General features: G+C 39.5%; 1 protein-coding gene across 1 annotated transcript in view; it reads left to right on the top strand.

Moving 5' to 3' along the window:
• Nucleotides 1–20,721, top strand: part of KATNA1 (katanin catalytic subunit A1) — a 41,148-nt gene extending 20,427 nt beyond the window's left edge. The window contains exons 4-11 of the mRNA XM_030316571.1: nt 1,365–1,545; nt 11,302–11,423; nt 12,583–12,688; nt 13,510–13,668; nt 17,900–18,026; nt 18,546–18,680; nt 18,994–19,120; nt 20,368–20,721. Of these exons, the coding sequence (XP_030172431.1) occupies nt 1,365–1,545; nt 11,302–11,423; nt 12,583–12,688; nt 13,510–13,668; nt 17,900–18,026; nt 18,546–18,680; nt 18,994–19,120; nt 20,368–20,566 (1,156 nt within the window). The 3' untranslated portion in view covers nt 20,567–20,721. The remainder of the gene's footprint in view (nt 1–1,364; nt 1,546–11,301; nt 11,424–12,582; nt 12,689–13,509; nt 13,669–17,899; nt 18,027–18,545; nt 18,681–18,993; nt 19,121–20,367) is intronic.
• The last annotated feature ends 1,532 nt before the right edge of the window (nt 20,722–22,253 follow it).

Raw genomic sequence — 22,253 nt, 5'->3', positions numbered from 1 at the left:
TTTATGGTTACTGTCTTTAGAATCCTTTACCTAAATTATGCTCATTTAAAAAAAAAATTTTTTTTAATGTTTTATTTATTTTTGAGACAGAGAGAGACAGAGCATGAGTAGGGGAGGGGTAGAGAGAGAGGGAGACACAGAATCCGAAACAGGCTCCAGGCTCTGAGCTGTCAGCACAGAGCCCGATGTGGGACTCGAACTCACAAACCGCAAGATCATGACCTGAGCCGAAGTCTGACGCTTTACTGTCTGACCCACCCAGGCACCCCGCTTATGCTCATTTTGATATCTTTCCTTTTCTACACTGATTTTCTTATCTGCAGTTATACCCTTGTGTTTAGTTCATCTCCTGTGTTTCCAGGCCCAGTTTATTTTCGGTCTTCTTGAGGTCATTGATAGCACTAGATCTCTTTTACACTTTCTGGTATGCTTGCCTAGCTTTACGCATCTCTTACCTTTACTTGAGGTATTTGAGGATCGGCCTCTCTTACCTTTTCTATTGCTCATTTTAATGGCCCCAACCAAGTGTAGGACCCTGAGAAATATTTGAGAGGTATGAATCCTGCCTCAGAAATAAAGGTGACATAAGGCAACGTATGTGAATGTAAAACACTATACATCAGTTCTCGTAACTGTCCGTAGCAAAATGGTGAAATTTTATTAATTAAAATATAAGAACTATGATATATTCTAAATCAAATAGTGTCAACATAGGGCACACAGGTGGGTGGCTTGGTTGGTTAAGTGTACGACTCTTGATTTCGGCTCAGGTCATGATCTCACAGTTTGTGGGATGGAGCCCTCTATCGGGCTCTGCGCTGACAGTGCAGAGCCTGTTTGGGATTCTCTCTCTCTCTCTCTCTCTCTCTCTGCCCCTCCCCCAACTTGTACTTGTGCACACATGCACTTGCTCGTGCTCTATCTCAGGGAAAAAAATAGTGTCAACTTGCACATGTACCAGTGGATAAATGTGAATTCTGTACCTGCTGTGTTTGGTTCTTTTTATAAAACTCTTCCTTGATTGCTGTCTTGTCAGTTTCCAAAGAATCAGACTAATTTTTCATTAGTACATCAGTACTCGATGTACACTAGTTATTTCCTCTCAAAGGAGAGGTGATGATCACTTCTGTTATTTTTACCATATAACCATACTGCAGTCTGTTCTTCTCGTTAAATCTGTGCCAGATTTATACGTTAAATCTTAGATTTCAGTGACTTAAATTTATTCAGTCCTGTCTTGTATTCCGTTATTGCCTTGGTTTCGTTAGTTCATAAACTTTAACTTACACATGATAATGCGTCCATGTATATTTGGACTACCTCCAGGAGTTCATTATGATTTTCATGATCTTGCGTCTAATTAGGCCCTCGCCAGGACCTAGAAAACGCCAGTCTCCTCAGTACGGTGACCCTAAGCCACACAGTAATCGACCAAATACAACTGCCAGAGTTCACCGTTCATCTGCACACAGTCTGCACAACGACAGAGGGAAAGCTGTTCGTTGTCGGGAAAAGAAAGAGCAAAATAAAGGAAGAGAGGAAAAGGTAACTGTTACTGATTTTCATAAATTAAATATTTATTAACTTAAAAATGAAGACACTATAAATTTTGATAATTGTTAGTGGTTGAAACCACCAGACTGTATAACAAAACCTTAGTCATATTCCACCTAGGATTTTCCCCACTCACTATTAAACAGATATTTTGGGGTATTTGTTGTATCTTTATATCTTGATATAATTTAAGACTTGGAAACAAGTTGCAAGCATGGTGTAAGGAATTTCCATATATTCTTTACCCAATTTTAGCAAATATTTTGCCCCTTTTGCTTTATCATCTACTTTCTATATACTTTTTTTTTTTTTCTGAAGCATTATGAGTAAGTTGTAGATATCATGCCCTTTTACCCTTAAATACTTTATAGTGTATTTCCTAAGTACTTGGACATTCTTTTCCATAAACACGATCTGTTGTCACAAGCCATATATTTTACATTGATCCATAGACCCTCATAAAATTCAGCCAGTTATCCCAGTAATGGCGTCAAGAGCTCATCTAGCCTCGTGCAGCAAGAGAGCACACACTGCATTTGGCTGTCCTGTTTCCTTAGTCTCGTTGCTGTGAAAATGTCCTCGGCTTGCTCTTTTTGTTCTTGCTGTTTTGGGCCTGGCATTTTTGAAGAGTGCAGGCCAGTTATTTTGTAGAGTGCCTCTCTGTTTGGGCTCTTCTGATGTTTCCTTGTGATTAGATTAAGGTTATACATTTTGGGCAGGAATACCATTGAAGGGAAGTTTTGTTCTTTGCAGTGTATTGTGTAAAGAGGTACAGGATGTTTATTTGTCCTGTGACTTGAGATAAATTGGAGTGCTTTGTTAGGGTGGTGTCTGCCTGGGCTCTCCACTGCGAAGTTGTTCTTTCTCCCTTTATAATAATTTGGGGGGAGACACCTTGAGACTATGTCAATATCCTGTTTCTCATCACCATTTCATTTACTTGTTTTAGCATCCAGTGATCCTTGCCTAAATCAGTTATTCCTATGACAGTTGAAAAATCATGGTTTTCTAATACAGCAAAACCTTGGTTTGCAAGCATAATTTGTTCTGGAAACATACTTGTAATCCAAAGCACTTACATATATCAAAGCAAATTTCCCCATAAGAAATAATGGAAACTCAGATGATTCATTCCAAAACCCAAAAATATTCATATAAAAATGATTACAATACTCTCATATAATACAAAATAATAAAGAAAATACAATATATAAAGAAGAATAAGTAAATTAACCTGCACTTAGCTTTGAAAACTTTCGTGGCTGGTGTGAGGGAGATGAGACAGAGGAGGGTTATTGTGTAGGATGACTTTGACTATCACTAACGGAATCACTGCTGTCTATTAGCTCAATAGAATCTTTTTCTGCACGGAGGCCATTGTATATGCTTGCACAGATGTTGACTACAGTACTCTATTAATAAACTCTTGTCATATACTGTATTTAACATAACTGGAACTAAGGCAGGAGAAGAAAGGGTCTATATCTCAGGCAGCCTGACCTAGAAGGAAGCAAAACATTCCTAAGCTTACTCTCGTATGAAAAAGCAAAGACTGTCCATAGGTGCTTTGAAGTGACAAAAATATACTAGTGCCAGTTGTGGGCACCTTCCAGCGTTCTGAAAAATCACTGATTTCTGCCAAACACCACAGCCTGAGACCAGGGATCTGAGCATGGGAGACTATCACCCACAATTCCGCAGAGAGAGAGAGAGAGGGAGAGAGAGAGGAACCATTGGCTCACTTGTGATCTTGTGATGTTCAGCATCACATACTACTTGTGGTGCAAGACATAACTTGTGTATCAAGTTAAAATTTATTAGAAATGTTTGCTCATCTTGTGGCACTAGCAAAACAAGTTACTCGCAATCCAAGGGTTTACTGTAATTAGATGCTGAATGGTGGTAGTAACTAGTGACTAAAAAGAACAGACTTCTGGGCAGCTGCGTGCCTCAGTTGGTTGAGTGTCTGATTTCCGTTCTGGTCATGATCTCGGTTTTGTGAGTTCAAGCCCCATCTTGAGCTCTGCACTGGCCCTGCGGAGCCTGCTTGGGATTCTCTCTCTCTGCGTTTCCCCTGCTTGCAGTCTCTCTGTCTCAAAATAAATAAATAAACTTAAAAAAATAAATAGAAAGAACAGACTTCTTAGAAGAAGAGGATGATGGTAGTCAGAAAACTTCATGGAATAAAACCATTAAGCCATAAAAGGTGAATAGACTTTTATCCTATTTAAAATCTTTTATTACATATTCATTTTAGAAAATCAGAAAATAGAATAAGTAAAAACCCCTCAAACTCACATTCCTACTCTTCCTGAGATCTGTTAATCCCATGGAATATCCTTTTCCATATACATGACTTTTTTTTTTTTTTTTTTTGCCAAAAGTGGAATCATAAAGTAAGCTGTTCTTTTCAGCAGTCAGTATATTCTGACAATCTTTCTATATTGAGCTGGTCTGTTCTAAATAGTAGCTGTACAAATGACTAGAGGAAAGGAAATAACAAGCACAGACACGTGCTCTTTAGTGCATTTTTTTTTTGATTTTTTAAAAAATGTTTATTTTTGAGAGGTGGGGGAGGGACAGAGAGAGAGGGAGACACAGAGTCCAAAGCAGGCTCTAGGCCCCAAGCTCTTAGCACAGAACCTGACTTGGGGCTTGAACCCATGGACTGTGAGTGAGCTCGTGACCTGAGCTGAAGTTGTACACTCAACCAACTGAGCCACCCAGGCGCCCCACAGTGTTTCTCTTCAGGTCTTTTGCCTGTTGTCAAAATGGGTTGTCCTTCTACCGTTGGGGTTTGAGAGTTCTTTATTATTATTTTATTATTATTTTTAATTTACATCCAAATTAGCATATAATGGTTTCAGGAGTAGAATCCAGTGGTTCATCCCCTACATAGAACACCCAGTGCTCATCCTAGCAGGTGCCCTCCTTAATGCCCTTTGCCCATTTAATCCATCCCCCACCCACACTCCCTCCAGCAACCCTGAGTTCTCTATTTTTAAGAGTCTCTTATGTTTTGTCCCCCCACCCCGTTTTTATATTATTTTTGCTTCCCTTCCCTTATGTTCATCTGTTTTGTGTCTTAAATTCCACATATGAGTGAAGTCCTATGATATTTGTCTTTCTCTGACTAATTTGGCTTAGGATAATATACTCTAATTTTATTCTCGGTGTTGCAAATGGCAGGTTTTCATTCTTTTTGATTGCTGACTAATACTCCATTGTATATATATACCACATCTTCTGTATCCATTCATCTGTCGCTGGACATTTGGGCTCTTTCCATACTCTGGCTGTTGTCGATAGCGCTGCTATAAACATGGGGGTTCATGTGCCCTTTCAAAACAGCACACCTGTATCCCTTGGATAAATACCTAGTAGTGCAATTGCTGGGTCGTAGAGTAGTTCTATTTTTAATTTTTTGAGGAACCTCCATACTGTTTTCTAGAGTGACTGCACCAGTTTGCATTCCCACCAGCAGTGCAAAAGAGATCCTCTTTGTCCGCATCCTCGCCAACATCTGTTGTTGCCTGAGTTGTTAATGTTCGCCATTCTGACAGGTGTGAGGTGGTATCTCATTGTGGTTTTGATTTGTATTTCCTTGATGATGAGTGATGTTAAGCATTTTTTCATGTGTCAGTTGGCCATCTGGATGTCTTCTTTGGAAAAGTGTCATGTCTTTTGCCCATTTCTTCACTGGGTTATTTGTTTTTTGGATGTTTGTTAAGTTCTTTATAGATTTTGGATACTAACCCTTATCTAATATGTCATTTGCAAATATCTTCTCCCATATTGGTAGCCTTTTAGTTTTGCTGTGAGAGTCCCTTATATATCCTGGGTACTAGCCCTTTGTCAGATACGTGTTCTGCAACTATTTTCTTTCATTGTGAAACTTGTCTGTTCGTTGTTTTAAATGGATCTTTTACAAGGCAAAATATTTTAATTTTGGTGAAGTCCAGTATTCCAATTTGTAAATTGTACTTCTGGTATTGAGTTTTTAACTCTTTGCCTAGCCCTAGATCCTAAATATTTTCTATATTTTTCCTAAAAGTTTTATAAATTTATGTTTTACATTTAAACTCATGATCTGTTGTGAGTTGATTTTTGTGTAAGGCTTAGGTTGAGGTTTCAGTTATTATACATGTGCAATTTCTCCAGCACCATTTGTTGGAAAGGCTATATTTTACTGAATTGCTTTTATACCTTTTTTTAAAAAATGAGTTGGGCATATTTGTGTGCCTTTAGTTCTGGGTTCTCTGTTGTGTTTCACTGATACATGTACCTGCCTCTCAACCAGTACTACCCAGTCTTGGTTACTAGAGCTGTCTAATAAGTCTTCAAATTGGATAGACTGATTCATCCCATTTCATTCTTTCTTTTCAAAATTGTTTTAGCTATTCTCGTTCCTTTCTTTTTCCGTATAAATTTTAGAATCTTTTTTTTTTAATTTTATTTTTTGTTTTTAAAAATTTACATCCAAATTAGTTAGCATATAGTGAAACACTGATTTCAGGAGTGGATTCCTTAGTGCCCCTTACCCATTTAGCCCATCCCCCCTCCTACAATCCCTCCTGTAACCCCCAGTTCTCCATATTTATGAGTCTCTTCTGTTTTGTCCCCCTCCCTGTTTTTATATTATTTTTGTTTCCCTTCCCTTATGTTCATCTGTTTTGTCTCTTAAAGTCCTCATATGAATGAAGTCATATGATTTTTGTCTTTCTCTGACTGACTAATTTCACTTAGCATAATACCCTCCAGTTCCATCCACGTAGTTGCAAATGGCAAGATTTCATTCTTTTTGATTGCCGAGTAATACTCCATTGTATATATATATGTACCACATCTTCTTTATCCATTCATCCTTCGATGGACATGTGGGCTCTTTCCATACTTTGGCTATTGTTGATAGTGCTGCTATAAACATGGGGGTGCATGTGTCCCTTTGAAACAGCACACCTGTATCCCGTGGATAAACACCTAGTAGTGCACTTGCTGGGTCGTAGGGTAGTTCTATTAGTTTTTTGAGGAACCTCCATACTGTTTTCCAGAGTAGCTGCACCAGCTTGCATTCCCATAGAATCAGCTTTTCTACATCTACAAAGAATCTTGCTGAGGTTTTGATTCATGAGGTTTTGAATCATGTTAAATCTGTATATCAGTTTGTGGAAAGTTGACCTCTTTATTATATCAAGTCTTCCAGTCCATGAACATGTTATTTATCTACTTTTATTTAGAGTTTTTATTTCTTTCATCAGCATTGTATAGTTTTCAGAATACAAGTCTTGCAGATGTCCTGTTAGATTTTACATTTGTTTCACTTTTTTTAAGTGATTGTAAGTGGTATTGTATTTCTAATTTCAGTGTCTACCTATTCATTGCTAGTACTGTATATGGAAACAGAATTGACTTTCCAAAAAAATATATATTTTAATGGTGGTTTTAATATAATGTAACATAGGGGTGCCTGGGTGGCTCAGTTGGTTCATCATTTGTGGGTTCAAGCCCCCCATCAGGCTCTGTGCTGACAGCTCAGAGTCTGGAATCCACTTCAGATTCTGTGTCTCCCTCTCTTTCTGCCCCTCCCCTGCTTGCACTCTGTGTGTGTGTGTGTGTGTGTGTGTGTCTCAAAAATAAATCTAAACATTTAAAAAATTTTTTTAAAAATATGAAGTAACATAAAGTTTACCATTTTAGCATATATATACACATACACACACACTCACACACACACATATATATACATATATATATATATATATATATATTTTTTTTTTTTTTTTTTTGAGAGAGAGAGAGAGAGCTGGGGAGGAGCAGAGGGAGAGAATCTTAAGCAGGCTCCACACTTAGCATGGAGCCTGACATGGGGCTCAATCTCACAACCCTGAGATCATGACCTGAGCCAAAATCAAGAGGCGGACCCTTAACTGACTAAGCCACCCAGGCTCCCCCCATTTTAACCATTTTTAAGTGTGCAGTTTAGTGAAGTTAAGTACTTTTATATTGTTATACCATCACCACCATCCATCACGGAACATTTTCAATTTTGCAAAACTGAAACTCTACCCATTAAATAAATAAATAAATACTCCCTGAAAAGGAAAACCCTGTCTTCTGCCTACTCCCTGCTCACAGAACACTTCTGAATTCCAAGTGTGTAGGGTTCCCCACACCAACCAACTTGCCAACACCAGCTGCATATCCTACAACTTAAGTTTGACACTTCTCTACCTGGAGTTAGCATCAGATCTCACAGGTGAGGGCTCAGTCCCACAAGATTGCTTCCACATCAGTACCACTTGCAAGTCAGGATGTCACCTGTGTTTCTGATCAACTGGTATAAATCAGAGGCTACCATGACTCCCTCCTTGGTTCAGTAATTTGCTAGAGCAGCTAACTGAACTCAGGAATAACAGTTTATACCGGGCTACCAGTTTATTACAAAGGATACAACTCAGGTACAGCCAGATGGAAGAGTAGCATAGGGCAAGGTATATGGGAGCTTCTGTGCCTTCTCCAGGCATGCCACGTTTCTAGCACCTTCACGTGTTCACAAACTGGAAGGTCTCCGAACCACATCCTTTTGGGTTATTATGGAGACTTCATTATGTGGTCCTGATTGATTAAATCATTGGCTATCGGTGATTAATTGAACCTTCAGCCCCCTCCCCTTGCCAGAGGTTGGTGGGGTGGGGCTGAAGTTCCAACACTTTAATCACCTGTTTGGTTCCCTTGGCAACAGCCCTATCCTGTGGTTATCTAGGGGCTTTCCAAAACTTAAGGTGTTAGCATAAGCGCATGCATGGTGCAAAGGGGCCTGTTAAGAATAACAAAGGACACCTCTTCATCTTTACTGCTCTGGAGCAATTTTAGGAGCTGGGAACAAAAACTAAATATTATAGCAAAAGATCTTCCCATAGTTCTTGCCACTTAAGAAACTACAAGCGTTGTAGGAACTGTGTGCCAGGAATGGGAGTTAGACTGAATATATACTTAATACAAATCATAGTATCACACTCCCTAATCCTCCCTTCCTCAGCCCCTGGCAACCATTATTTTACTTTCTGTCTCTATGAATTTGATTGCTTTAAGTACCTCATATGAATGGAATTGTACAGTATTTGCCTTTTCTGTTAGCTTATTCTACTTAGTATAAGGTCTGTCAGAATTTCACCAACTCCATTGGTGTTTATCCAATCATCCATCAATGGACACTGGGTTGCTTCCACCTTTTAGCTATTGTGAATAATGCTTCCATGTCATTGGTGTATAAAAATCTCTTTGAGACCCTGTTTTCAAGTCTTTTGGAGATATATGGATATATATATATATCCATCTAGAAGTGGAATTGAGTCATGTATAATTCTGTTTTTAATTTTTCAAGGCATCACCAAACTTCCACAGTGGTTGCACCATTTTTACATCTCCATCAATAATGCACACAGGTTCCAATTTCTCCACATTTTTGCCAACACTTGTTATTTTCTGTGTTTTTTTGCTTTTACAAATTTTTATAATAGCCATCATGATGGTATGAACTGGTATCTCATTGAGGTTTTGATTTGCATTTCTCTAGTGATGAAATTGACTTGTGATGATATTTGTCTTGTGTCCTGCCACCTTGCTGAAGTCATTTATTAATTTTAGGAGAATTTTTGTAGCGTCCTTACCATTTTCTGAGTAGACATCATGTCATTTGCAAATAGAACATTTTTGTTTCTTTCTTTTGGATTTAGATGCTTTTATTCCTTTTCTTGCTCTGTTACTTTGGCTGAAACTTTTAGCGCTATGTTGAATAAGTGTGATGAAAGTGGACATTCTAGCTTGTTTTCAGTTTTAGGGGGAAGCCATTCAGTGTTTCTTTATTAAATAAAACATTAATGCTAGGTTTGTTGTGCATGCTCCTTACCATGTTGAAGAAGTTCCTCTTTAATCCTGTTTTTCTGAGAGTTTTTATTCTGGATGGATGTTGAGTTATGCCAGATGCTTTTTTAGCATCTATTGTATGATGCTATAGTTTTCCTTCTTTAGTGTGTTAATATATAGATTACATATGTGTGTGTGTGTGTGTGTGTGTGTATTATGTATTGAACTAGCCTTGCATCTCTGGAATAAACATCAGTTGGTTATAGTATACAATTCTTTTTTCTTGCTGGATTCCTCCTTTTTTAAATTTTTTTAATGTTTTTATTTATTTTTGAGACAGAGAAAGACAGAGCATGAGCAGGGGAGGGGCAGAGAGAGAGGGAGACACAGAATCCAAAGCAGGCTCCAGGCTCTGAGTTGTCAGCACAGAGCCTGATGCGGGGCTCAAAGTCACCAACAGCGAGATCATGACTGAGCTGAAGTCAGACGCTTAACCGACTGAGCCACCTAGGCGCCCTTATTTTTTTTTTTTAATTTAATTTTTTTAGTAATCTCTACGCCCAGTGTGGGGCTTAAACTCACAACCCTGAGATCAAGGGTTGCATGCTCTTCTGACCAAACCAGCCAGGTGCCCCGACCTTCTCCTCTTTTAAATGCACAATACCTTCCTTGAATTTTTTATGTTAGTATTAGATATTGAATATGTATATTGTGAGACATACTTTTTATACCATCTAGTGTAAGACTTTTGAATATTATAAATATTGGCTAAGTGGATACATTAATACTTTTAGATCCCACCACTAAGAAATCATGTTACGGGCTAACCAATGTTAATGAGACAGGGTAGGAATTCTGGTACGAGGCCAAGTAAATATTTACCATAGTTCAGAGCTTCATACATTTTCTTGCCTTATATAAAATTCATGAGTATCTCTAATTTTTTACAGCACCTCGTAGGACAAAGAGAATACCCATCCATTAGTGAAGAAGTTAGGTTCAGACCACTTTGCCATGTCCTAACAGCACATGTTGGACACAGCTCAGTTTCTCAGACTTTGGAGGCAGAGTAGACATTTCACTGTCATTCCTCTTTCACCTTGATTTTCCCACTATTCCTTTTATCACAGAAACTGCCAGAAACGCAGCTTCACAAAAATGTGGCGTTATTGAAAGGAGTGTAGTAGTTTTAATGTAGAAACAGAACTACCTGGAACTGGTAGTTCAGCCAGTGTTCAACAGATTCTGCTGGGTTTCCCTCAAAAATGTAAAATATCCTGCAGTGCTCTTTGAGTTTGCCATTGTGCCCTGCAGTACTTTCGTACACGGCTTACGAGCTGTGACCCTAAGGACTGTGGGCACAGAGCACAGGAGGGGATCCCACCTAGGGATGGAGGTGTCTCTTGGAGTGGGGTGGGAACTGTGGAAAGGGATGTTTTAGGAGCATTGGTGGGGGCCAAGTAGGTGGTTAAGAGTGAGCTGTAATCTTAGCTACAGAAACTGTCTGCCTTTAACCTTATGTCCCCTAAAGCTTTGAGATAAATGTCACACATATCTGATATTCGCTAGTAACCACAGTTCATCTCAGTATTGATTTCTTGATTCTTGCCAGTTCGTATACATAATATTTTTGTTTCACTTGAGCACTTTTGTCATACTTTTTATGTAAAAGTAAAAGTTGAATATGAAACTCTGATAACTCTGATGTTGGTGTAGAAGGATGACTTAATAGCCTTTGATTCTCTCCTTATTACTTGTACTATTATATTAGCTCTTTAAAAAAATATCACTGGAGTCCAGTCTTTGTGTCTGACTCACAGAAACAAAATATAATTGTTGAGGCAATCAGAAGCTCCTGTTTTTTTTTTTCTCCCAATGTAGAACAAATCACCTGCTGCAGTTACAGAACCAGAGACAAGTAAATTTGATAGTACTGGATATGATAAGGACTTAGTAGAAGCTTTGGAAAGAGATATAATTTCTCAGAATCCCAATGTTCGATGGTAAGTTATATCACAACAAGATAATGGGATAATGCTTTAGGAAAAGAAAACGGAACCAGTGTGGGCATGCGCTGAAGATTAGTCCTTGGGGATGGACCCAGAGTACATGTAGTGTGAACCCAGCACTTGGTTCAGGTTGTATCAAGTGTCTGTCTGAAACTATTTGATTTGATTTGATTATAACAAATGATAAATAAGTTTATATTAAATAAGAAAATCTTCCGTACAGAACGGGAAGAAGATCCCAGAAATTTCCATCTTCTTTTTGGGACATCCTCCAGTGGTGAAATGGCAATGACTCTTATTGCATGTGTGTTGCTTGTTTTGGTTTTTACATAAGCTCTGTGCCCAAGTAGGGCTTGAACTTAACGACCCCGAGATCAAGAGTCTCGTGTTCTACGGACTGAGCCTTCCAGGAGCCCCATGTTGCTTGTTACCTATAGGTTTATCCCATGGGTGTTTCTTTTATTTTCTCTGATTTCTAGTAATGGCTCTGAACTTGTTTAATATTACACTGAATCAAAGAAGTATCATTGTTGCACCGAGTTCTAAAAGCTCCCTTAATGATTTTTAGGGATGGCTTTGGGGATGTTTTACAAATGTTTTTTGGTATTTGAGATTTATACAGTGAGCATTTATTTTCATGGAAATGCCACGTGTAGCAGCAGTAGAGTTTTCTAGTGGTTGGAGATGACTTCGTGGCGGTCTGTCTGATACTCTTTATCTCTGGGGTCTACCTCTCAGGAGGGTTGGAGGCAAAGCGGCAATATTGCAGCCTGGCTCTGCTCTATGCCCTTTTTATTCTTTATGTTTGCTTGTTTGTTTTTAACGGGCTCGTTGTTTCTAAGTCACGGAGTTTATGGAATGAGCATCACAAGAGCAGGAATGCAAAATGAGACACCTGATCTAAGATCTAAGTGGGCCCACAGACCTGTGTTCTGCTTCACCGGGTGGACAGTCTTTCCTGCCAGGAACTCGAGAGTGAGCTTGTGCTGCACGTCCGCCGGTCGGTGTGGCGGGCCTCGTCACGGTGTGCTGCGGGAGGGTGGGCACTGTGTGGGCGCTGTGAGCCCGTGTGCCTCCAGCAGCTCTCGGGGACGACTACGTAGAGCTAAATGTGGAACATAAGAGCTTGTTGATAAAATCTCTCCTCTTTCAGGGACGATATTGCTGATTTAGTGGAAGCTAAAAAGTTGCTCAAGGAAGCTGTGGTGTTACCCATGTGGATGCCAGAATTCTTTAAGGGCATCAGGAGACCATGGAAAGTAAGTTTGTTATTGTTATGGCACTGACAGCGTGAAGGGCGTGTATTGCTGTGGAAAACTCGTATTTATCTTATTCAGGGAAGTGAGGGGAGAAAGAATAGGTAAGAAAAGCTTTCAATTAGAAGGTATGTCATTCAGAATTTTGTTTAGACCAAAGCTCTTGCAAGGTTCCCAGAATAAGAAATAGGTACAGTGTGACCTTTGGAAAGTTGATTTCGAGTGAGCGTGTATTAGCCTATGAACAAGTTGCCTAATGCAGAAACGCTGTTTTATGTAAGATGCTACACTTGTATCCTCTACTTCTTGCGTTTGTCTTTAAGAGATGGAGACATCTGTATCGAGTAGGTGCTTTTTTTAAAAAGTCATGCGCTCTCTGAAAAGACAGTGAAAAAACCTTTCTTGGATTTGGAAAATGTGCTGATGGCTAGCTGCACTTATGAAGAATTCTTGAAATATGAAATGATAAGCAAGCTACAAAGTTCTAGACCTACTTTGAGTACAGCTGTGTAACAAAAAAACTAATTTGTTCAACCAAAAGACTAGGAGGAAATATGTCCAAATAATATTGGTATTTGTGTTAGAGTGTGATTATTATAGTATCAATAATATTGATTATATTTTTCTCATTTCTGAGTTCCAGATTTTTACTAATGTAGTTACCTTTTATAATGAGAAAAGTAAATTTGTGCTAAAGTATCCTTTTGTTTATGTTTTATTTGTCTTAATATTATGTATTAGTTGCAAATTCGTAGTAATGGAATTCTTATGAATTAGAACAGTGGCAGGTAAATCTCTCACTTATGTTCTTGTCTCCGCAACAGGGAGTGTTGATGGTTGGGCCACCCGGCACAGGAAAGACCCTCCTTGCTAAAGCAGTAGCTACGGAATGCAAGACAACATTCTTCAATGTGTCCTCATCCACTCTGACTTCCAAGTACAGAGGAGAGTCCGAGAAGCTTGTCCGTCTTCTGTTCGAAATGGTGAACGTTTGAGCCAACTCTAAAGATTCTTTACCTCTAAAAGGGGAGAAAGTGAGTCGTAACTATCTCCAGTGTGTAGAACAGTGAGGCAAGGTGATGTGCCCAGAGTGGGATTCCCGTGCCTTCGAAGCTAGAATCCTTTAATCACATGAGTAAATCGATTTTTTCCGTGTCTCCTTTCCTCTAGAGGAAGAGCCATCTCTGATGGCTTGTGGGCATGCTCACATTATGGGATCTGCATTACTAACCTGCTATAAGAGTTTGAAATTACTCTGTTTTCTAAATCAGTAGGCTTAGGTATAATATGGTAAATGCACTGTCATAACAGTAATGCAGAATGGTGAAAATCAAGTAGTTATGGAACTTAGATCACCTCCAGTCTATTAACTAGATAGTAAATACCTTGCGTTTAATGCCCCAGTCTTTGGATTGTTACTTCTTTGCTTGTTACTTTGAGTTTCTTTTTTCCTTCTTCCACCCCCACTAATCTGAATATCAGAAGGAATATAATTCAACAAATTCTAGTAGAGTGTTTAGATTGAATTCAACAGCTTTTTAGACTTCAGACTCTAAGCTTCACTGATGATTTCAGTCTTGCCTCATTTAAGAAATTGTGTAGTTTAGGGGTGCCTGGCTGGCTCAGTTGGTTAAGTGTCCAACTTCGGCTCAGGGCATGATCTCGCAGTTCGTGAGTTTGAGCCCCGTGTTGGGCTCTGCGTTGACAGCTCAGAGCCTAGAGCCTGATTCGGATTCTGTGTCTCCCTCTCTCTCCACCCCACCCCTGCTTGTGCTCTTTCTGTCTGTGTCTCTCTGTCTCTCTCAAAAATAACGTTAAAAAAAAATCATGTAGTTACATGTATTAGAACAGAGTTACACTTATAGAGAATGGCTAGCATTCTTAACTCTAAAGACTCCATCATGGATGAAGTCTTAGATGGCTATGTTAATGACGCTAGATCTTACTTCCTTAGGCTCAGAATAAAAACAAGCAAACGAAAACCCTTATATAATTTCAGGTTATCCATGTCTTTTTAAAAAAAATGTTTTTAATGTTTATTTTTGAGAGAGCGAGTGAGCATGAGCAGGGGAGGGGTAGGGAGAGGGGGACACACAGAATCTGAAGCAGGCCCCAGGTTCCAAGCTGTCAGCACAAAGCCCGATGCGGGGCTTGAACTCATGGACCACGAGATCATGACCTGGGCCAAAGTCAGATACTCAACCAGCTGAGCCACCCAGGTGCCCCAGGTTATCCATTTTCTGTAAAGTCTTCTGTTTCAATTCCTATTTTGTCCTTCAGGTTCGATAACTTACAAGGCAGGATGCAAATTCTAACAGGTTCTTCTTAATAGCTTATCAATAATTTATGCCACTAGAGGAATCTAGTGGAGAACCTCTTAGATCATTTATTTGCTTCAGGGGAAAGAAAATTCTACTGTCAGGATTCCAGAATAACTAGGCTTTTTAAAAATGTAAGCTAAGTAGAGTGAATGGCGAAGTAGGGCGTCTTTAGAGCCAGGTGGCCTGGGTTCAGACCCCTCCTCTCTCGCTTTCCGAGCTGGTAACTGTGGGCAGAGTCCTTTCTTGATCCTCAGTTGCTTTATAAAAAGAGGACCATTCGACAGGAGTTACTTCTGTGAAACAAGCTAATGCATATAAATTGTCTAATACAGAGCCTGACTCACAAGGGCAAATAGAAATTAGCTGTTCTGTTTAAGAATTATTTGATATATTTTCTAATGGAGGGTTTATATTTGAGAAAACTGACCATTTTCTTCTGTGTGGAAGCCTGTTTCAAAGTATTAATTTACATTATTTTTTATAGTGAGGTTTATGAAGGTGTATCAAACAGCTTATTTTTTACTGGCTTCCCTGGTGTTTACCATCTCTAAGTAAATGCCTGCTTATCTGGAATGTGCCGCTTTGAGTTGCCTGCTTAGGTAGGGGCTTAATCACAAGCCAGTGCCTACAGTTTGGAGCTTCTGCCTTTGCGACTTTTGATTAGAGCTCAGATTTAAAACTAGCTTAGTTGTTTTGTTTGTTTGTTTTTTTTTCTGTTCACCATATGGGCTCTCTTATGGAGTAAAGTGATACTGCCTCTCATATCTTGTTTTGACTGCTCTATAGAGGACTTGCCTCTCCCTGAGGGCCCACCCCTGTCCCCCAGAAATCTCTCAAAGCAAACATGCCTCAAGGCTTGTATTTTAAATAATGTCACATAAATATAAGTGTATACAGGAGTTTTCTCATGACATGGTAACAAACACATACAGAAACTTAATGGTATAATTTTTGTTGCATTGTCAAGAACTTTCATTTTCAAGTGTCAGAAACTTACTCGAATGAGTTTAAAAGAATAATATACTGGGTCATGTAACTAGGAATTTTTGGAGGTTATGTTTTAGATTTTTAGACCTACCAAGATCTAGCAATTCAGATGTTTTTGGGAATGTCTCTCTGACCTTTGCCTCTATTTTCCTGTGGGTTGGCTTTGATTTGGGGCAGTCCTCAGTGGTGGTGAAGATAGCTATCAGAGCCTTAAGCCTTGTGTTTATTGTCTTTAAGGTAATCCCAGAGGAATTAGGCCTCGTCTCTCAGTTCTTCCAGCAGAATTCCAGGGATTAATGTTTGGCCTGTTTTGAGTCGCATGCCCGTGCTTCAATCCATCATTTTGGTTAGAGAATTGGGAGTGATCTGATTGGCCAGGCCTGAATGATGCCCCTGTAACTTCAAAAGAGTTGGCCTCTCTTGAAGTAGTGGAACAAGAACGTAAAAGGATGGTTAATGAATGAAAAGGTGGACTTCTGTTACCAGAAGGGACGCTGTGCAGGCCAAAACATTTGAATCTTTCTGTAATATTTTCCATGTCATCCAAAGCCAATTTACATGTGCCTTGTAGCCTCTGCTTTAAGTCAGACCATTCTGCAGACCCTGAATAGTTGGGAAGAATCTACTAGGTTTTTTCTTCGTATGGCAACAAGTAGGTTGAAATTTAATTTTTGTTAGTGTAGGCTCTGTTGACAGGTGGTTTCTTGATAGAATTTCAATTGAGAATATTTTTTGGGTGCTTTTTTTTTTTTTTCTTGTTTTCTCCTCTATTTTTTTTCCTATTATTTGAAAAGAGTACAAAAATTTTTGTACGTACTACCTAAAATCAAATCAGGACACCTTATTAAAAATTATCCAGGGCGCCTGGGTGGCTCAGTCAGTGGAGCGTCTGACTCTTGATTTCGACTCAGGTCATGATCCCTGAGTTCCTGATTTGAGCCCCACATCAGGCTCTGTGCTGACAGCGTGGGGCCTGCTTGGAATTCTCTCTCCCTCTGCCTCTGCCCTTCCCCCACTCTTATTCTCTCTCCCTCTCTCTCAAAATAAATAAACTTAAAAAAAAATTAGATTGTCCCTGTGGAGGGAACTGATGACTTAGAATTCAGATTTTCAACTAAAAGAGAAAATGAGATTTAAAAATGTAAGGATTTTCCCGGTGGACAGACTAAAACTGAATCCATACTTTGGAGGCACAGTGCTTCCGAAACAGTGAATTGCCTCTTAGAGGATGCTAGATTATAACTCATGGTCCAAGAGAATTGTAGACCCAGTATAATTGCGTGTTCAAGTCCATAATGTTCACTTGCCATTGCAGACTTTTATTTTTCGAAAAACCTTTGAAAAGTGCTGTTGGTTCACTAAGCCGTGTTTTGAGAAATCTTTGCCATCATTTAGCTTCAAACCCTCCTGTCCATTGATTCTGTAAGTTTGGATACTTCATTTAAAAATGATTAATAATGAACTTCTTTAGTTACTGTAATAAATGTATTGTCAAATGAAAAATGGCAATTTAATGAGGATTTCTTAGAGGGAATCTATATGATTTTATTTAAGGTAATGGTTGTCTGTAACCAGTTTTTTCTAGAACTTGAGAACACGTACAAATATCTGTAAATGTTTTCCGGCCATTGTCGTCCTTATTGTTGCAGCGTACAAGGTAATTCTGTATGTGTGTCACTCGTGAGTAAATATATATTGCCAGCTCAAGTACTTAGTGTCACGAAAAAAGCCATGTAAGATTTAAGTATATGGTAAGCTTATGTTGGACGCGATCTCTCAGCTGTTCCCGGTTATCCTCTCCCCCCAGAATTAGGACGAGACAGATGCGTTGTGGCTCTTCTCCTGATTGCGCTGGATTATTTTTAAATGAAATAAAAACCTGGTGTTACATGGTTTCTTTATTTAGGCTCGATTTTACTCCCCGGCTACCATATTTATCGATGAGATCGATTCCATTTGTAGTCGCAGAGGGACTTCAGAAGAGCACGAGGCAAGCAGGAGGGTGAAAGCAGAGCTGCTGGTTCAGATGGATGGTATGTGTGCGTCTGCGCACGGACTGAGCTCTGCTCCTGGCGCTAAGCCACGCGCTCCAGACGACCCGAGAGGGCTGGCAGTAGGTCCTGGAGGTTGACGGTGTACTGGGTACACCGACTGTGGGGACATGCCAGAAATAACGGCGATTCACAGAGCCTCGTGGGATATGCTCGGATTTCTTATTGTTAGCGATGAAATTGAAATAAGTGCAAATAACTTTGCCTCAGGGATACGGATGCTTTGAAAAATTGTAGAAATTGGTATACAGTTAAGCTGAGCTGGTCTTTTGATTAAATCTATTTTGAGGTGTTTTTTTTTCTTTTTTGCACACTAAAACTTAAGTTTTCTTGGGCCCCAAATTCATCTATGTACCAATTAGCTTAAGAAGTCGTAGGGAGGCTTAGCAATTACACTACCTTGTAATTTAGTACCAAATATGAGATGATCTTTAAGTAGTTGAGCTTTAGTTTGTATACTGACTTAGTGTCTTTTTACATTCTCCTCACCCTTTTTCGTAGGTGTTGGGGGTGCTTCTGAAAATGATGACCCTTCCAAGATGGTTATGGTTCTGGCAGCTACTAACTTTCCCTGGGATATTGATGAGGCATTAAGACGACGTCTTGAGAAAAGAATCTATATTCCATTACCATCAGGTATCCTCATTTGAATCTTGTCAGAAAGCTCATGTTAACTGTTAGGTAGTTTTGCTTAGAGATTTTAAAATCTGGAATTAATTGACTTTCCTTTAAGGAGACACTTGTAGGATGTCTTTGCTTGTATTAACTGGTTTGGCTCTATCTAGAACCTGAAAGCCTTGATGCCAGGAAATTTTAAATAGCAAGGAGTGTCTCTTAAATTTTTAAGCAAATGAACTCTAAGAATTGGAAAACCAACTTCTTATACAAAGTAGACTTGATTATGTTTATGTTGAAGGCTTAACATTTAAGAATTTGTTTCCATCATTAGCAAAAGGCAGGGAGGAGCTGTTACGAATAAGTCTACGTGAGCTGGAATTGGCTGATGATGTTGACCTTGCAAGTATAGCAGAAAATATGGAAGGTTATTCGGGTGCGGACATTACCAACGTGTGCAGGTATGAATTATTTTCAAAGCATAGGTTTTTGTGGGTGTTAACTTCTGTTAGGAAGCTTTTACGCTGAATTAATAAGATAGGTGAAGAATAAAGACCTATGTTACAGTTTCTAGTCAGAGACACAAGTTTTGGTATTAAGTTCGTGGTAAGGTGCTGGTAAGAATTTGAGTGTTTTGCATGTCACTGAACAGTGTGGTGCATTTGAAAACGACAAGTTTGAGAATGTGGTATTAGAACAACTGGTGTAATATAGAAAATCAGTAATTCTCGGATTAAAAAAATGTTGCTGTGCCTTTTGCATGTACTTTTTTGTAAGAAATAGAACTGTGGAACTGATTGGGCATACTCAAGGAGAGTACGATCTCACTTTCAGGGCAAGTGTCCCGAATATGATAGGAACAGCAGTGAAAAAGAAACAAATCTCTAATCCAGTTGATTCAAGTAGGTTTTGTCCTGATCCAAGTATTAGTTCATATGTTTATCAGCAAGGTACTCATTGTAAAGTAAGCTCCCCACGCAGGTTGTCGTGAGGATTAGTGAAAACTAATGTGTGTCTGTGAAGCAGCTGTGTTTTATTTTACAGTGTACTTAAAAGGAAAAAATAAATATCTATATATACTTGTTTTTAATGTTTATTAAGGTTATTTACTTTTGAGAGAGAGAGCGTGTGAGAGGTTGGTAGGGGAGGGGCAGAGAGAGAGGAAGACGGAATCCCCAGCAGGCCTCTTGGCATAAATGGTGGCTGTTATCCAAGGTGAAACTTGGTGAAAGCAGAGGTCCTTAAATCTGAAGTTTCTTCTTTAAAAACAAAACCATAAAAGCCCCCAAAACAAACAAAACTAATACAGAAAGGAAAAGAGAAACACCTTGATTTGATCATTTAGTTTTTCTTACCCAGGTAGAAAATATTTTTCAGCTAACAGGTTCTCTCTTCTCTGATGTTTATTTTATCGGCCACTTAGAAAGAAATTCAATTGCTAGCGTCATTGTTAATGCCCTTTTACTTTTCCTCGGGCTTCCTGCTCAGTATCATTCATTTAAACTAATATCCTTCTTTTCATCTTGGAAGATTTAACTGCTAAAAAACAACTCAGAACAAGCCTTGTATCTGATACAAGATTCTGTGCAATACTACATATGTCTAGTATGGATAATAACAGAGTAGTAACACATACTGAAAAAGTTTTCTTTCCCCAGGTTTATGTTCAATCAAAATAACACTGTGTGTGTTTTAATTTAAAAACTAGGGATGCATCCTTGATGGCAATGAGAAGGCGTATTGAAGGTTTGACCCCAGAAGAAATCAGAAATCTTTCAAAAGAGGAAATGCACATGCCTACCACTATGGAGGATTTTGAAATGGCTTTAAAAAAAGTTTCTAAGTCAGTTTCTGCTGCAGATATCGAAAGATACGAGAAATGGATATTTGAGTTTGGATCATGCTAAATTCTCACATGTAAACTGTGAGAAACCTGCCTTAAGTGTTTGAATAATAATTAAATGTAGTATTTCATTGCACCGAGTGCTATATTTTTTTAAACTTTCATAATGGTAAGATTTTAAAAACGATTCTGAATAAAGGCAGTTTCTTAAAGCTGCAAGCAAATTTGTTTTATTTTAGTATTACCCCATTTCTCTTTCACTGAGCACGTATGTTGCAGCACAAATGTGATTCTTAGCTTGGAAAGCGTCTTTCTACGCACTTCTGTGCACAGCGTCTTCTCTTCCCCTGTGCGTCTGCCGTTCCTTCTAAGGAGTAAGACTGGCTGTAGCACCCTGGGTGCCAGCGGATAACTGGAAATTCCCTAACATTTTTACACAAGTGGCCAGTGACGCATGAACCACGCCTAGTGCGCCTTCCTGCTTGCCGTTCCAGTGGTTTCCCTCCTCTTCCTGGGAGAGCTTTAAAGCCCCTTCGTTTTACAATGCACTTAAAAGGAAAAAAATATGTATCTGTATATACTTGCTTTTAATGTATTTTTAAAATTTTTTTGTTTATTTATTTTTGATAGAGACAGAGCACAAGTTGGGGAGGGGCAGAGAGAGGAGGAGACACAGAACCTGAAGCAGGCTCCAGGCTCTGCGCTGTCAGCACAGAGCCCAATGCGGGGCCCGAACTCACAAACCACGAGATCATGACCTGAGCCGAAGTCAGACGCCCAACTGACCGAGCCCCCCTGGTGCCCCTTGCTTTTAATGTTTTTAAGTTTATTTACTTTTGAGAGAGACAGTGTGTGAGAGGGGGGTAGGGTAGGGGCAGAGAGAGAGGAAAACAGAATCCCCAGCAGGCTCCGCACTGTCACTGCAGGGCCCGACACAAGGCTCCATCCCACAAACCGTGAGACCATGACCTGAGCAGAAATCAAGAGTTGGACGCTTAACCACCTGAGCCACCCAGGCGCCCCGTGTACACTCTTGCTTGACTTTATTCTGCCTACCTATGAGCTGCCCTGTAGGCAAGTAAATTCTCGTAAGCTTACGCTGCTCACCGTACCCTAAAAAATGACTCATTAACCCATTCACTCATGGATACTGTGCATAATTAAAATAACAGTTAATGGGGGCACTTGGGTGGCTCAGTGGGTTAAAGTCTGACTCTTGGTTTTGGCTCAGGCCATGATGTCGCAGTTGGCAGGACTGAGCCCCGAGCTGGGCTCTGTGTTGGTGGCACGGAGCCTGCTTGGGATTGTCTCTCTCCCCCTCTCTCTCTCTCTTTCTTTCAAAATAAACGCTTTTTTTTTTTTAAAGTAACAGTTAATGGTGCAACTATAAGTTAATAAATGAAACAAAAATTAATGGCATACAATCTTACCTAAGATACTCATTTAAGATTACTTTTTTAAAATGTTTATTTATTTTGAGAGAGACAGACAGACAGAAGGGGATGGGCAGAGAGAGAGAGAATCCCAAGCAGGCCCCTAGCTGCCAGTGCAGAGCCGGATGCAGGGCTTGAACTCACGAACCATGAGATCGTGACCTGAGCCAAAATCAGGAGTGGGACGCAAAACCAACTGAGCCACCCAGACACCCCAAGGATTACTCTGTAAAAGACAACTTATTGTATCATCTCAACCATAGAAAACAGAGCCTCAAAGAGACTGAGTGCTGCGGTGCCTGGGTGGATCATACGGTT

This window comes from Lynx canadensis, chromosome B2 (assembly GCF_007474595.2).
Source record: "Lynx canadensis isolate LIC74 chromosome B2, mLynCan4.pri.v2, whole genome shotgun sequence".
NCBI classification, from domain to species: Eukaryota; Metazoa; Chordata; class Mammalia; order Carnivora; family Felidae; genus Lynx; species Lynx canadensis.
The sequence above is the reverse complement of the archived record's forward strand: the minus strand, read 5'-3'. Positions and strand labels throughout refer to the sequence as shown.